Source organism: Bremia lactucae, linkage group LG19 (assembly GCF_004359215.1).
Source record: "Bremia lactucae strain SF5 linkage group LG19, whole genome shotgun sequence".
NCBI classification, from domain to species: domain Eukaryota; phylum Oomycota; class Peronosporomycetes; order Peronosporales; family Peronosporaceae; genus Bremia; species Bremia lactucae.
The window spans coordinates 1,601,145-1,616,684 of record NC_090628.1 but is presented as its reverse complement, the minus strand read 5'-3'; the positions used below and the strand labels follow the sequence as shown (position 1 = coordinate 1,616,684).

Here is a 15,540-nt window from a genome sequence, read left to right as displayed (position 1 = left end):
CGTTGTGACGAGCTCTTATGGCATCGTCCAACTCGACAAAATATCTTAAGAGGTAGTCTCTTCAACTCCCCTTTCATTAGAGATGTCAATCGTTAAGGTTCGGGACGACGCGTGTGCGTCATTTCAGGTACAGGGGTCTTACCCGTTGTAACCTCAACAGTTCTGCCTGTTGAGAGCCTTGCTTTTAAGTCAGGCTACCTTCTCCTTCACCTCGTCAAGTTCATGTTGTATGAACTTGGCGATGGCTGAATGGACGGCATCTCTGTTCAAACCGGACAGCATGGCCGAGATGGCATCGTTCCCTACGGTCGAACTCATTCGTTCGACCGCACTCCTTTCTATGTCACTTAGAAAGGAGTAGCTATCACGCAAACGTGATGCGTATAGCCATTATAATCTAGCATGTTCATGTTAGATGATGGAACTGTGGTCCTTGGACGGACTACAAAGCTACCAGGTGTAACGGGGCACTACTGACTTGTACTGCTTCAGTACAAGTCCACTCTGCACTGCCTAAGTGCGAGTGGTGCCTCACGTCACTTCAGTACGTGCAGGAAGACTCTCTTTAAAACACTTGCTTTAAGAGGGTCAAGAGAAAATTCTATTAATATAATTAAGTTCTTGTGTTTCTAACTATTAAATACTACCTTAATTATAAATTGATACAAAGCATGTAGTAAAGTCTTATCTGTCTTTCTCTCAGCGCTGACTGGACCGCGGAGAAAGTAGATTTAATGGTGTATATCTATTAACGGATAAGCTTTTAGAATATTACCATGTAAAGTAATATTCTCCAAATGTTCTCTACCTTTTAGATAATATATTAATTATTAACCTATAAGTGTTAATTTTATTTAACGATACACCCGTTACACGGGATGTGTGTCAGTACATCAGGGAATACAGCTGGGTTATCGTTATGACCAAGCTAGGTACGAATGACACGTGTCGGCACCTCAAGTACTTAGTAGGATGTTACTCCTTGTCGGTCTCTTTCCTGGGCCGTCCTTCTTGCGTCGACTTGGTTTGTCGTGCTTTCGTCACGATCTTTCTACCAAGTCTTCGAGCTTGGGCTCATGAATTGTAGTTCGAAGCACAATCTTGGGCTCATAACCTGTTGTTCGAAGCACAATCTGCGTGAGTGTTCACAGCAAACATTATTGGGGAATAAAATATATTTAGTGTTGTTAGAAAGAGTTTTAATACATACCCTCTGTTTCTTTGCCGCAATCCTTCTTGAAACTCCTAACAGCCGTATAGATTCTCCTCGAGGCTGCGGTTACTATGCACTGGATGCATATTCTTTTAACAGGCATTTGTATAATCAGACCATGGACGCGGCAGGAGGTCTTTTAACGCGGCTAGCGCCTAATGGCCTCGATGCGCCCATGCTAATATTAGCAGCGGTGCTGATTCTTGCGCTCTCGGGTATCATTGCTGCGGTCTCGCACTCGTGTCAGAATGTTCTTAAGGACACGACGCATTCTAGCCGTAAGCTCACACGCAAGCTTAGCAACATTGGCCTCACGACGCTCGTCACCGAAGTGCCCACGAATTTGTCGATTCCAATTACAGTCATCACGGTGTATGGCAATTTGACGAAAGCAGACTTAGTCGAGCGCTTGCGTTCGCGTCTACAACACGATTCCTTCTTTTTGCGATGGCGCAGCGTGGTGCGCGGCGATTACGTTAAGGGTGTCTTTAAGTTTGTGGAGGTTCCCGAGTATGACATTGAGCAAAATGTGGTCGAGCACACAATTACAGAGGGAGAGACGATCATGTCGTACATTGAGTCGGCGCTAGTGAACGTGCCACTACACTTTAACAAGCCGCTGTGGGAGATGCATGTAATTTGCGATCCCGGCAACGCAGGAATCACGAGTGTTGGCTGGAAGGTACACCACTGTCTTGGAGATGGTGCGTCGCTTGCTATGGCAATGGAAAAACTCAGCGATCAAAGTAAAGCCTCTAATGCCATGCTCGAGAAGCGCACAGGGGCGAAACCGAATCAAAAGACTTTTAAGGCAAAAAAGTCGCTAGCTCAGATCGTTCGAGACATTTTGATATTTTTCTATGTCTGCCTCTGGTCGACCTACGTGATCACGTACCATACGATCGCACTCTTTGCTCGACATGAGCCGGCTACAGCCTTTAAACGCCCCGGCGGCAGGCTCAAACGATTGTCTTACTCCATGGTCTACTCTGTCGAAACTTCCAAGGCGGTAGGGAAACTATTTCAATCCACTGTGAATGACGTGATGCTGACTATCGTGGCGGGTGCCATGCGCAAAACTTTGCTGGCTGTGGGGGAATCCGTGGCTCCATCGCTTAAGGTGCGCTGTGCTATCCCCGTGGACATGCGCACAAGCACAGAAGTCATACGCCACACTAGCAACCGATTCTCTTCGCTTCTAATTGATCTTCCGATTGGCATAGAAAACCCTGTCCAGCGTCTGCATCACGTCACAGCCTCGATGAATGAAGCCAAATCTTCGCTGGAAAAGTATTTTGTCTACTGGTCAAACCACCTAATATCGATGCTTCCTGCGCCACTGATGCGGATTATTGTCCATTTCGTTACGAGCCGGATGTCCGTGGCCACTACTAATGTGCGAAGTAGCGCCGTGGTAATGAGCCTTTGCAAGAAGCAAGTGTCGGGCTTCTACGGCTTTGTTCCCCCTCCACCTTATGTGAACCTCGGGGTGGCCATCCTTTCAATGGGCGATGAGCTCGGTCTGAATGCTCTTGTAGACCCGTGCGTTGGTGTCGATGCCAAACAATTTTTGGACTTCGCAAAGGAAGAATTTGAGGCACTTCGTGAAGCGGTGGCTGCAATAGAGGCAAAGCCTGTTGTAGACAAGTCGATCAAGTAAGGCTGGTGTAGGCAATTGCGCTCTTGCTTTCCTCGACATCGAGTTCCGTAGATGAAGATCGTTCGCAACGCGACTTATTGCATACTGATAGAGAAGCACTTGTTTCTTTCCACCTTGCTTAGATGAGCGATGAAATGAATTGCTGCCTTGATAATAAGATGCAACATCCATCCAACCGGAGATATGCTGTCCAAAATTATCAGGGCGATTTCATGTTATTGCTCTCATGTTTAGTGTAGAATGCCAATTTGTCAAAGATTATAGCTTTCGAAGTTCCGGCTCTGCTGACCTCTGCGATGTTTCAATCTTGTCTTGTCGATTCGACTATGATTACTTTTTTCTAAGTATACTTAGAAAATCACTTTCGATGGATTCTAACATAATTACAAAAAATGTCATCTTTTGAATGATAGAACTGCCTCAAATTTCCCCCATTCGTGTTCGTACTAATTATCCACTCACTACTGCTTCGCTCTGCGCGGTGTGAATGATACGAACGACTTTTCCAATTCCTTTTGCTTGGCCGTCTCGAAAAACAAAGCGCATGCCTTTTTTTAGAAATTCCGGTGAATGAATGAATTGAAATCGCACGAGTGCTTTGTCCCCGGTGCGAATGACATCGTGGGTCGATTCGATCGAGATGATTTCGGCAGTCTGTCGAATTGTCCGGCAATTAAGCATCGGCTGGTAGCCAACAGTGACGGTAGTTTGGTGGTGTAGAATCACCACACGAGCCTCAAACACGCGCGACACGTAGTCGTCGGTCTTAATCTCGGGGCTGAGCAAAATCATCCCTTTCCGAAAAGTTGATCGATTAAGCACAAACTTCTTGTTAACAGAGCGGACGGCTAAGGCTGCAGTTTGCCCAGGAACTAGTTCCTTCAGCGGCATGTACATCGCCTCCATCGAGCGCACGGTGATTCTGTGAAAATGTCCATTGTAGTCGGGTCCGATTTGAAGCGCATCGTTGACCTTAAAGCTTCCCGTCAATAGAGTCCCGGCCATGATAAATCCCACCCCCGGTACTTGGTACGTTTCATCGATCGGCATTTCAACTACGTCACCGACATGCAAGGCGTGTTTGTTGAATTCGCTTTCACCTTCAGCCGTTTTGGCTGAAATATTCTCTTCTTGATTGATCGATTTGGTCGTTGCAAGCGTAGAAGCTGACATGCCCGCCTTGAATAACGCTGACGGTGACGTCTCGAATAATATTCGGCGAAGATTTTCCAACCCGTCACCCGTGACATTTGAAATTGGCAAAAGCGGCGTGATTCGGTTCGATGGTATACCTTTTGCTGCTGTGACGGCCTGCTCCGGTGTCTTTACAAGCATAACCATCTTTCCGTCTAGCATCACCATCAGCACGCAAGCTACAGTCACAAATATCCACTACAAACAGGCAAAACGGAAACGTACAGCGTCGTAGAATCTGCCGAACAGTTGCCAACGTCTCTTTCGCGACATTCTTCGGCGCAATGTCAATTTTTGTTAATGCGACAACAATCGGAATTTCTAACTGTCATGAAACCACAATCAATCGCTTGGGTCCCCGCTGTTACAAGCATTAAACACGATTAAACCTACTGCGACAGCAATGGCAAGATGCTCCTTTGTCATCCTCTTGACGCCCATGTTCGCCCCCACCACGACCACAACCACATCTGGCTGCATACCTGTGAGCCCAAACACGGTCGTTTTAAGATATTTCTCATGGCCGGCCAGATCAATGAGCTGAATTCGCTTGTGCGCGATCTTAGCAAGCTCCCCCCAAGGGATGAGTTTGCCCGAACGCTTGGAAAGGATCTGTTCCCCATGTTCATCAAAGCCCAAGTAGGCCGTCGCCACACTACTCGTGCGCCCTGACTCAACTTCGTGCTTGTGGCGGAAAATTGCTTGGCGAGAAAGGCCTCGGCCATCATCTAAATCCCCTTTAATAAGCGTGCCAATGAGACTCGACTTCCCACTGTCCACGTTTCCAACAAAGGCCAGACGCAAAGTTCGCAGCGTTTCCCGTCGCTCGACCTCATTCTTTAAGGATGTCGCAATATCAAGCTCATGGCTACTCTTGACCTCCTCATTCTTTTCGGGCAGCTTTCCATCGAGCTTCAAGTCGTCACTAAAGCTATTATTTCGCTTCTGAATATTCATCTTGGCTTGATAAACTTTGCGACTTTTAACTCTGCATCGCCGACCCTTTTAAAGCTGATCTATTCTTCAAACCTGATACTTTTTGTCTCTCTGAAACACTTGTGTAAACAGCTTCAAATTAACATTCGGGAACCAGTATAGGCACACACCCCTTTTGGTATTGCCACACCCGTCTGTTTGTTTTAATTAAACAAAAACTACAGATTGAAAAAGACAACATAAAACATTTTCATTATTCCGCCATATCGCAAAATTAACAATTAATCCTTTCGAGTCGTCTTTAGATCCCCTATTGGACTTTGGTACCCCCTAAATTACATTTTTGGATGCAGTGGGATGACCCATACAGTAAAAGTATTTTATATGACGTTTTTATTCAATACAGACGGGGAGGGGGTCGAAATACCAAAAGGGGTGTGTGGCTATACTGGCTCCCTAACATTCGTCTACAGAAGTGGAGTTTCTGTATTGGTGTTCAATTTATCTGAACATGCACGTCAGCTAGCCAATTTATAGTCTAGAAGCTACAAAAAGTTGAGTCAAACATCGATTTAAAACAGCAGCACAATTGAAAGTAAAATTAGCTGACAGCAGATAATTCAAGCCGAAAGTTGCAAGTGTATACTAGAAAATAAACGAAAATCACAATTTGTACGTCAAAACCGCGTAGACCGAATTCAGTGGGCCGAGTGGTAAAGCACTGGATCTGGGACCGGAAGGTACGTGGATCGATACCTGCGGAAACGGTACGATGACACATCGCCGAAGATAGGCTGATAAGCAGACAAGCAACAAACCAAGGGTGGCCGCCCTCCTAACCCGCACCGAAGGTATTTCACAGGTTGGGTAGGAGCAGGCCTTATAGCCGAAATTCCTCATAGTGTAATGAGGTGTGCGGGGTTCCAATAAGGGGACTTCGTCAAAATTGAATTTCAAGACCGCGTAGACGTGCAAAGCAGCACGTTCTGTAGGGTTTTGAAAGGAAGTACCCGTTGCCTAGACGGTAATACACTGAAAAGTCGACAGCACACCCGTAAGCGAATAATAAATGACCTTGCACGATGCGATGTCGTCCATTCGCATTTAGCCAACCAAGTCACGCTTGGCCGGTCGCGATTTCCGTTAAATACCTTAGAGACCGCTGCTACAGCAGGATTACCTTAAAATGCCACAAGCAACTCGCGCAAATTATATGGGCTTAGATTTTTGGACGACAGCACAGGAAGCATTAGTAAACTGGCGGAAATGTATGCCTCTTGTCTGGTCTTGGATGAATTCTTGTTTGCGTTTGCCTCGAAGTAAAGAAGCCACTGAAGCAGTCGAAGGTTGTAAGAATCGTTGGCCTTGTCCGAAAATATAAGTATGTTGGCTACTCCGTCCATCATAGTGGCGAAATCGAAACACCCCTATAAATCGCCTGCAAAATTTTCTAATTCTGGGATATTTTAGCGAGTTAAACAATACAGAGACGCCGATATCAGAAAACGTATTCCGCAGCAAGCGGATGCAGTCTTCGTAGCCAAAAATGCTATGTCTATGAACTCCTTCCAGATCAGTCCAGTACATCTTGAAGTAGTGAAACCAATCAGCATATAAAAGCGCATCAGACTCACGAATATTCTCAGAAACCACAATATTAGTGACATGCGCAGGGTTTGGCCCGATTATTGACCACATCGGATTCCGAGGAGGCTTCAGCCTGAAACAGGTTTCCGACCATTTCGGTGCTTATCCTCCAAACAAACGACAAGAAAACGGGGGTCCAGAACCTATGGACATCTCGTATACGGAGAGCGAGAAACCTCACTCTCCAATTAGTGTCGCCGTTTCTAATAACAATACCGAATTAATCTGTAGCAATTATTAACCTCTGAAAAATTAAAATATCCTTATCCGCTTCTACCTATATCAATGTCGCTATTTCAGTACGAGGATTCTTCCGCTTGCTAATCAAACCGGTACGGTCTAAGGCATCCGCCGAAGCCTAATAATCCCGAGCCAAAACCTAATAGTCTCCTATATCGGCCCGTTTCGTGTACTGCACCGCCAAGTCTATGCGTACACAATCGAGCTGCCTCGTTGGATGCGTACGCATCCAACGGCACGTTCTGGGTACCAAAAAACTTGGCTTGACATTTTACCTCAGCCAGTGGAACCCATCCCGCTTCCATGTTCAAATTTGTATTCGATATTTAAAATCTTAATATGTGACGGGATGGCGCGTTACGTAAATATTATTAGCTGGCCTAAAATGGAGGCTCTTCTCATTTTAGTGAAGATGCAACACACAATTTAGTGAAGAAGACACACAGCGATGCGAATATCTTGTCGAGATTTGAACATACTACAACGCGCGAAAGCACCTAACGTGAAAGTGAAACGCCGTTTATTTCAAATAAAATTCGCGCAAGTTAATTATCTACCTTTTAATTTAGGATAATTATCTTATAAAATTACTGAATAAATGTTTTAAAGTTGTTAACATTAATAGATGAGTCAAACTCAGAGATAGCTGGTTTTTCCGCGAAATCTATTTAAGTAGAGCATTTAAAATCTTTTTTTGGGTAGAGCACTCATTGAGCTAAGAAATGGCTTTTTTTTCAACAAATCATAAAGATATTGGACAGAGGACATGACAGCAAACTTGACGAAATCCCTGGCGCGACACAATTGGCTGAATAAAACTTCCCAAGAAGTTTTTCGTATTTTGGCCTTGGGATAACAGATAATTTGACAACCACTTCTTTTACATCTGGCTTATGTACTTTGATTTGTAATATTTCCGATATGACCAAGAATCAACGCTAACAGTCTTCGCCACCGTTGAGATCTGTAATTTTTCAAAGCGTACGAAAGGAGATGCAAGTCTAGCGACACTTTTAGTATAACGGGCTAAAGTTGCCCCAACGTTACACAGTCCCCGTTAAGTACACTTGGTGTACTTAAGGGGATGGTCAATTACTAAAAAAAAGTAAGTAGACCCACCACTTGGGTGTGGTTCACATTTGTAACCAACCCTTCTGTATATAATGCACATTGGTGCATTCACATTAGGAGGGATGACGGCTAGCGTCATCCTTTACGCGAGGTATCTAGAAAGATACGCTCGCAATACATCTTAGTGTTATCTACAGAGATGATATTTTTTATTGGTAAAAATAGGTATTTATATTTAATGCGATTAAATATAAATCAGTCTGAAAACTACTTTCTACTTGGCAAGTGCGCACGCGGAGACGGATCACCGATCTCGTGACGTCACTTTACTAGAGTACTTAGTGCGTTGGGTAAGGTTGCTAAGGCGCTTTAAAGATACGGATTTGGTGACCAATTTTGCTTCTCTTGAGCAAGTTTAGGATTTAGGCTATGTCACTGAACGATGCAGGCTTTCCTTTTCTTTAATAGAGATACTACATGTTGATTAGAAGTGGTACGTATGGTTCATCAAAGAAAACATATAACATTCTCTATGAATGAAATTGCCCCTGTGATACTCAGAACTTAAAGCTGTATTAGGTTCGAATCACGACAAAATGTTACCTAAGGACCAACAGACACTTTACATAGCGATTTAGTCGCGAAAGTGGCTGTAGCTCTTATGGTCGAGCTTAGTGGTCCTTTCGCTTTGGACGAAAGCGTCGTGTCGGATGTCGGCGGCAGGGTGAGCACCCGTCGCGGATGTGAAATTGTGTAGAGCCAATGGAAGAAAAAAAGTGCGAGGATGTGGCTTTATGGCCTACACAAAAATTGTTTCAATCAGGGCTACCTAAGGCTTTGTCGACATTTGATTCGTCAATTAAAAGATTTACTCGACGAATTACATACAGACGGTATTTGACAATGAATCGTCGTTATAGACTTTTTCTGTTCATTTTATCGTGTTTGAGCGCGTAGCAGGCATCAATGGTTTGGCTGGCGAGAAGATACACGCTGAAATAAAATAATCGAGGCCGCACGACCAAATACTTCACCATAAATAGCCGGTAAAGCATGTTCTACCGACATATCAACTCTCTGTGGCTACGATTTCGGCTATAATACGTAATTTATCCTCGGATATGAAAAAATATTGGACAAAATTATTTCGTTTTACTTTTGCAGCTTGTAACAATACACGGAACAATGCTGTGGGATGTTCTATAGCCGTCGTTCTCGTTGGTGAGGCTAGAACCCTTCTCGTAAATTCGGGTGCATCACAGAATTTTTTGAAACTGGCGGCTCTAAACAGAGATTGGCGGTGTTTGAGTCGCTTTGCCAGGATGGCAAGCGAGAGGAGGTGACCGTTTTGTTAAGCAAACGGCGCGCTTGTAAAGCCTGAGGGAGTTCAAGTTGAACTCGCCTTCAATTTCAGTGACTTCTCCTGTATAGAGAAGTTCACAGTGCTAGGTATGAAGAGTCCGTATGGCCTCATTCTAGGCATGCCATAGTTAGCAAAAACTCAACCATCAATAGACTGGGTACACGCACAGTTGCTTACTCTACGTTGGACACCTGAAAGAATGCTCCTGCGAGAGGCTATGCAACTGATGTCGTGTCGAACACAGTTGAATGCGCGTTGACGGGATGTCAAACTTCACCAAGTCCTACCCAGCTCGGAGAGACTGGTGCAGTAAAAGGACGATGACAAGTAGTCATGTTTTGAATGGTCCTGTATAGAGCCGCCTGTGGCAGTAGACAGCGAGCTGAAAAGAAGTCAAGCGTCGCAAGAACCGGCACAAAGGCTAGAGCCTGGTGCGGTTGGAAGAGGTGCGTTAGCCGAGAGACAATTGGCACCCGCTTCCCATGCAGTAGTGGTGACTCGAAAAATGAGTACTCGATAGGTAAGGACGATCAAAGGTTCATAAAAACGAGTGACCTTTGGATCAGTCCGGGTATGAAAGGACGGGCCTTTGAACGAGGTGTTCGAGGCCGTCAAAAGATAAATGGTGGAGGTATCCTCAGTTGAGGTGATCAAGCACGTTTTGATAACTGCCGAGGAGATAGTTGAATCCCCGAAGATGCCGTGGGATCTGTTCCTTGGCGAATTAAAGGAAGGAAAGATCAACGAAGTATTAACACCAGTTCCGGAAGAGAACCAGTCCACAGTGACATGTTCGCGACTACAGTAGTTCTGGAGTTAGAAATAAGAAACAACCTACCTCTACTGCCTTTTTGATTAACTGCGTTAAGAAAGATAGTTACTTGTTTGCGGCTGCGGTAGTACTGGAATTAATTATAAGAAAACATTCGTTCCGAGTTGTTTATTAGAAAGTGGTGGTGAGGATGGTAATGCGAAAGCGTCCTAGAAACGAACAAAAAGAAACGGTTCGCTGCTGAAGGCTGGGATGCCTTGAGAGACAGTCCGTTCTTTGAGGTTCTGTGGAAACATCGCGATGTATTCCCAGAAGAAGTGCCGAGCCGCCTACCGGCCGATAGGGGCATCGGGCACGAGATAGACCTCGAACCTGGCACCAAGTATTGTGTGAACAGACAATGACCGTTTGCCGAAAGAACAGGGAGATTGTATCGATGAGTTCTTCGACAAGCGTGCCACGACGAAACATGTACGTGAGAGCAAATCTCCTCACTGCAGCCCAACCTTCTGTGTGCGTAAAGCCACAGGTTGATGGCGCGTGGTTCACGCTTACAATAAGCTGAACAAAGGCGAGCACACACACCGGCGCAAATGTCAATCCCCAGGAAAGTTGTCTTGTTGAACTCCGTGAGAAAGTCAACAATCTTTTCCGCGTTGGATTTAAAAGATGGCTACCATCAGGTACTCATGCGAGTCCGATGTAGCCAAAACGGCAGTAAGCAACCCAAGCTTATGCTTTAGGAGTTGCTAGCTAAACCCCAAGGTTTGATAAAAGCACCAGCTACATTCAACCGAGTCGTGGCTCAAGTGATATGGCAGCACCGTGCCTAGGCACCTCATTACATCGACGATGCATTCGTTGATTGTAGGGCCGAGGACGGGCTGAGATCGTATAGAGTCGCACAAGCGTCATTTGGACGCTTAATTGCAGACTCTGGGTGACGCCCAATTGTACGTTAACTTGCAAAAGTGCGTCATAGGGGTCCCCGAGATACCTCCTCTGGGCTGCATCGTGGTATACATGGTGTACGAGCAGCCCAGAAAAGGTAAAGGCTGTGAAGAAATGGCCAATCCCACGACATGTGATGGATTTGCGTCAATTTCTAGGACTCTCTAAATTCCTTGCATAAGTACAGCAAGAATAATGCAATGCGTACTAATCCCTTGTCTAACCTCCTTAAAATAATGCAGAATGGATCTGGTCAAAGGAACAACTAGATCCGCTCACATCAGTGAAGCAACCTCTTGTTGAGGCACCGGTCTTGGCATTGCTAGACACGGATAAGCTCTTTAGCGTCGTCTGCGATGCAAGTAATTATACAATCGGCAGTGCGCTGATGCAGAAGGATGATGATGGCGTTGACCGCTTCATCTCTTACCAGTTCCGGCATTTGAAAGCCGCGGACCTGAATTTCCCTGTGCATGACAGAGAGCTAATTCCAATAAAGTATGCTTTTGTTAAGTTTCGAGTGCACCTATTGAGCACCGAGCTATTTGTGGTTTATGCGGATCACGCATCACTGCGGACCGCAATAAACTCACCGCACCTCCCGCTTGTAATGGCAAGATGGCTTACATTCTTCTCTGAGTTCAATTTTATACTTGAATGCAAGCCGGGTTAGTCGAATCTCTTGGATGACGCATTATCGCGCAGACCAGACTTCGAGGCAAGACACCAGGAAAGTGTCTCATGCGCTAAGGCACAAGCTGAGTCGTCAATTTTGGCAGCCATGAAGATTTACCATCGTTAGCTTCCGCAATAAAGGAGAGCATTATTTCGGAAGCTAAGGATGGTAGATCATTGTCACCTGCGGTTGGAGCACTTCGGTGTACGAAAGGTCTCTCTTCCGTCGCATCTTAAGGCTAAGATAAGTCCTTTATGTTAAGACAGCAGCTGTCACCTTGCGATCCCTTAAAAATAGATGTCTCTCAATATACAGATCTCAAGTTGAAGATACTTTACGAGCTCCATGATGCACAATCGAGTGAGCATCTGGGCCGTGAAAAGACATTCTTACGAGTGTCAGAGGAATTTTGGTGGCCACACCTATATAGATAGGTGGCCAACTATATTCGCTCCAGCGTACAGCGTCAGCGCATAAAGCCTGCACCGTCCAGCAGTGCGCCGTTGAAGTCGCTCCCGATTCCAACGGATTGATAGAAGTCGGTCAATCTGGACTATATGTTTGGCATGCCGCCTGACCATAAGGATCGGACGGAGCTGTTTGCAGTCGCACACAAGTCACTATCTTTCTTAACGCAGCTAATAAAAATCAGCAGAGGTAGGCCGCTTCTCATTTTTAACTCCAGAACTACTGCAGTTGCAAGGATTGTACGCACAAGCAACTCGAGGGGGAACGGGAGTATCACCCTCGATGCTGTCCTCTTCCAAGGAACTTGCCCTAAGTGCCTACGCTAGTCACGCCTCTATACACTACAATTCGCCATGCAAATTTTGCACGTCTTTGTAGACAGACTGATCAAAATAGTGCATTTAGCACCGTGTCGCACCACGATCACAGGTAAGGGGTAGCTCTCTTGTTCTTGGATCATGTGTACCGACTACACGGCATAGTATTTGACCGGGATTTACGTTTTATGTCTGATTTTTGGCGACATGTTTTCGAGCTGCTAGGTAGCAAGCTCCACATGTCGACCGCAGATCATCCCTGGACCGATGGCCAAGCGGAACGTGCAAATCGGGTCGGGGAGGATGTCTTGCGCACTATAGCAACTCCTTTGTGGAGTTCGCTATAAATAATAGTGTCCACGCAGTACGGGTGAGACATTGTTTTATATTAACGGACTGCGCCATCCTCGGACGCCAGTCTCGTTTGTGCGAAGCCCAAGTCTTAGTGGGGGGGGGCTCACTACGCTCAATGCGAAAGAGGGACACAATTTCGTCAATATGACGATAACCCGCGAGGTTATCATGCCAACGGCCGAAACTTGCCCTATTGACCTTGCTGGTTTAGCAGTGGTCAGTATGTAGTCACGGCAAGGAATGCATGTGCTCCGAAACGATAACAATGCTTCATTATTTTTGACAACTACGTCCTATGACCGACCTCTCGGTGGTATTATAGGCGAGTTTGATGCTAAAAGCGTGAGCGAGGCTCAACGCTTTGTGGATGAGCGGTTAGCCATTACACGAAAAGTCCGTGACGCGAAGGCAAACGCACAGGATAAACAAAAAGAATATGCTGACCGAAATGGTTCCGAAATAATGAAGGCTTAAGAGTAGGGGGAATGCAACGGGGTGTCCCGTACCATAAGTATTATTTCCTATGAGAGGGATTATAAATTTTATTTCCTATGAGAGGAATAACAAATATTATTTCCTATGAGAGGAAATAGAAGAAGAAGTGCAAACTTATTATCTTTATAAATAATGACCTAAATGGTTCCAATAATACCAAATTTTATATTATTTATGCAAAAGACGTTAGCTCTATTGATTAGTTCATTTTAAGTCTAAAACAACCCCGCTAATCGTTTTTCAAGACACGATTGTGCGGTGCGCAGGGATGCGCCATACTTAGTTAGATATTAATATAATAAGCTCAGTAGTACATAGAAGATCGTTACGTGGGAAACGAAATATATAGTAATACATTTACTTTTCTCCAATTTTAAATCCATTGATTTACCTTTAAAAAGCTTAACACCCTTAGCTACCTAGAAACCTTTCTCTGTACTCTTGTGTACGTGAAGTTTCGAGGCACCCTACCTACACTAATACGAGTGCAAGTGCCCCGTTACAGAAAAGTACTATTAAGTGCTGCTACCCTACCTAATTCAATTTCTGTACTACCTGGAGGTACTAAGAAAAATTTGCCGCGTTTCATCGGACCATGTACGGTGGTTATAGGCTCACACTCCCGCCGTATATGAAGACACACCGTCTTTTACGTCGGTCGTCTGAATCGGTATGCTGATCCAGAAGAGATCACATGTCCCCATCCGTCTAAGGAGATCGATGGTGACGCCGACTGTGAGTCGAGCGTCGATCTGGTGAGGGAGACAGAGAAGGTGCAAAACTTCCAGCCGAATGATTCCTACCACCACGATATGGACTTGGAGAGCGAGGGATATCACGCTAACGCAGATTTCTCAGCGTCAGCTTTTTCAATAGGTCCAGGCGAAGTTTCAGCCTTTTGGTACCCCTGGCAATCTTTCGAGCGAACATTGCGGAGATCCGAAGTCAGTAGCGAGAATTGATTTTCGAGCTTCCCGATCCGTCGTTCAGCAGCGCTCAATGCCTGCGACCGAACGGAAGCAGGATAGGCTGCCGCGAGAAGGTGGGCAAAATCGCCGCTCCTATCGGACGCCACCTGCACTAATGAATGGTGCTGGGAACCAACGCTTCCTTTTTGGAAGGTTAATTGTCCACCGCTCTGTGCAGAAGAAACTTCAAATCCTCGTCCATTGGAGAGGATACCCGAAGCGTTTCGACTCTTGGGAAGCCGCCGACGCCCTGCGTGTCGACGTACTGAGCCTTGTGTCTGCCAATGAGAAGGAGCACCAGTTGTCGCTCCGCTAATTCCGAATAGACTTGCTTGAGCGGCGTTATCAGAAGAAACAGGGGGCTCATTACCGCCCGTGATTTCTCATACACGCAAGCAGGCGAAGTTAAGTCGCTGCGATCATTGTTTCGCCACATTGAAATGTGGATGAAAGTGGCGCGGGAATCTCGCTTCGTAATGGTCGGTTGATTCATTTGAATGCAACCGAATCGGGGAAATACGACCAAGTGATCCTCCCTAAGCCTTCCATGAACTATAGATGCCATAATAATTATTTGCATCTAAAGTAGTTCGCTCTAGGAGCGACGCACGAGTTCCATCCGAATAAGGTCATTCGGATGGGGGCGGCATCGGTTATATGCCACCAGTCACATAGCTACGTTCAATACGACTGGCTTGTGACACCGACCAGACACGTTCACGTTCCGTCGGTGGAGTTTTAAGCTCATACTCTCTGCGTCAGATCCATTGTGTATGATGGTCCCAACTGAGAAGCAGCTGCACCTTTATGGGCAGCGCTCTCATGAATGGTCGCTGCGCTAGCTAGCGCAGCCGATGCGACAGTTGCTTTGTTAGCGATAGGCAAGTTGGCCTTCGCAACGTAGGGCGTTCCCATGTAAGGAACAATGGATGAAGCCTGGATAGCAATTTAGCGCCATCAGCCTTCTCCATTAGCTCGCTATGCTCATCACTACTATGAGGTGAAGGCAGCGGTGTCGACTCATTGTAGTCAACAATGAGCGACGGATCAACATCCTCACTACGCAAGTGGAATGGATCGTTCAGGTCAGTTAACAGCGCGACAGCAGCCTCTCTGGGCGTTGTGATTGTGGCACTAGGCACCATCAGCATCTATCGCTGCGCGAGGTGTATTCACATTGGAAGGGACGGCGGCTAACGCCATCCGTAATCCGAC

The 15,540-nt window shown here is 45.8% G+C and overlaps 3 protein-coding genes across 3 annotated transcripts; 1 reads left to right on the top strand and 2 right to left on the bottom strand.

The window, feature by feature from the left end:
• Positions 1-745: 745 nt before the first annotated feature.
• CCR75_003041 (uncharacterized protein) lies at positions 746-5,024 on the bottom strand (the record flags this gene model as incomplete). Its single annotated transcript, XM_067961138.1, has 3 exons — positions 746-4,222; positions 4,293-4,392; positions 4,461-5,024. The coding sequence occupies 3 exons, from the start codon at positions 5,022-5,024 to the stop codon at positions 3,324-3,326; spliced, it is 1,563 nt and encodes a 520-aa protein (XP_067823688.1). The 3' UTR covers positions 746-3,323.
• CCR75_003042 (uncharacterized protein) lies at positions 1,332-2,873 on the top strand (the record flags this gene model as incomplete). The annotated part of the gene is made up of 1 exon (XM_067961139.1): positions 1,332-2,873. One exon carries the CDS (start codon positions 1,332-1,334, stop codon positions 2,871-2,873), a length of 1,542 nt encoding a protein of 513 aa, XP_067823685.1.
• A 1,160-nt stretch (positions 5,025-6,184) lies between the features above and the next one.
• On the bottom strand, positions 6,185-6,409 carry CCR75_003043 (uncharacterized protein; the record flags this gene model as incomplete). The annotated part of the gene is made up of 1 exon (XM_067961140.1): positions 6,185-6,409. One exon carries the CDS (start codon positions 6,407-6,409, stop codon positions 6,185-6,187), a length of 225 nt encoding a protein of 74 aa, XP_067823686.1.
• Positions 6,410-15,540: the final 9,131 nt, after the last annotated feature.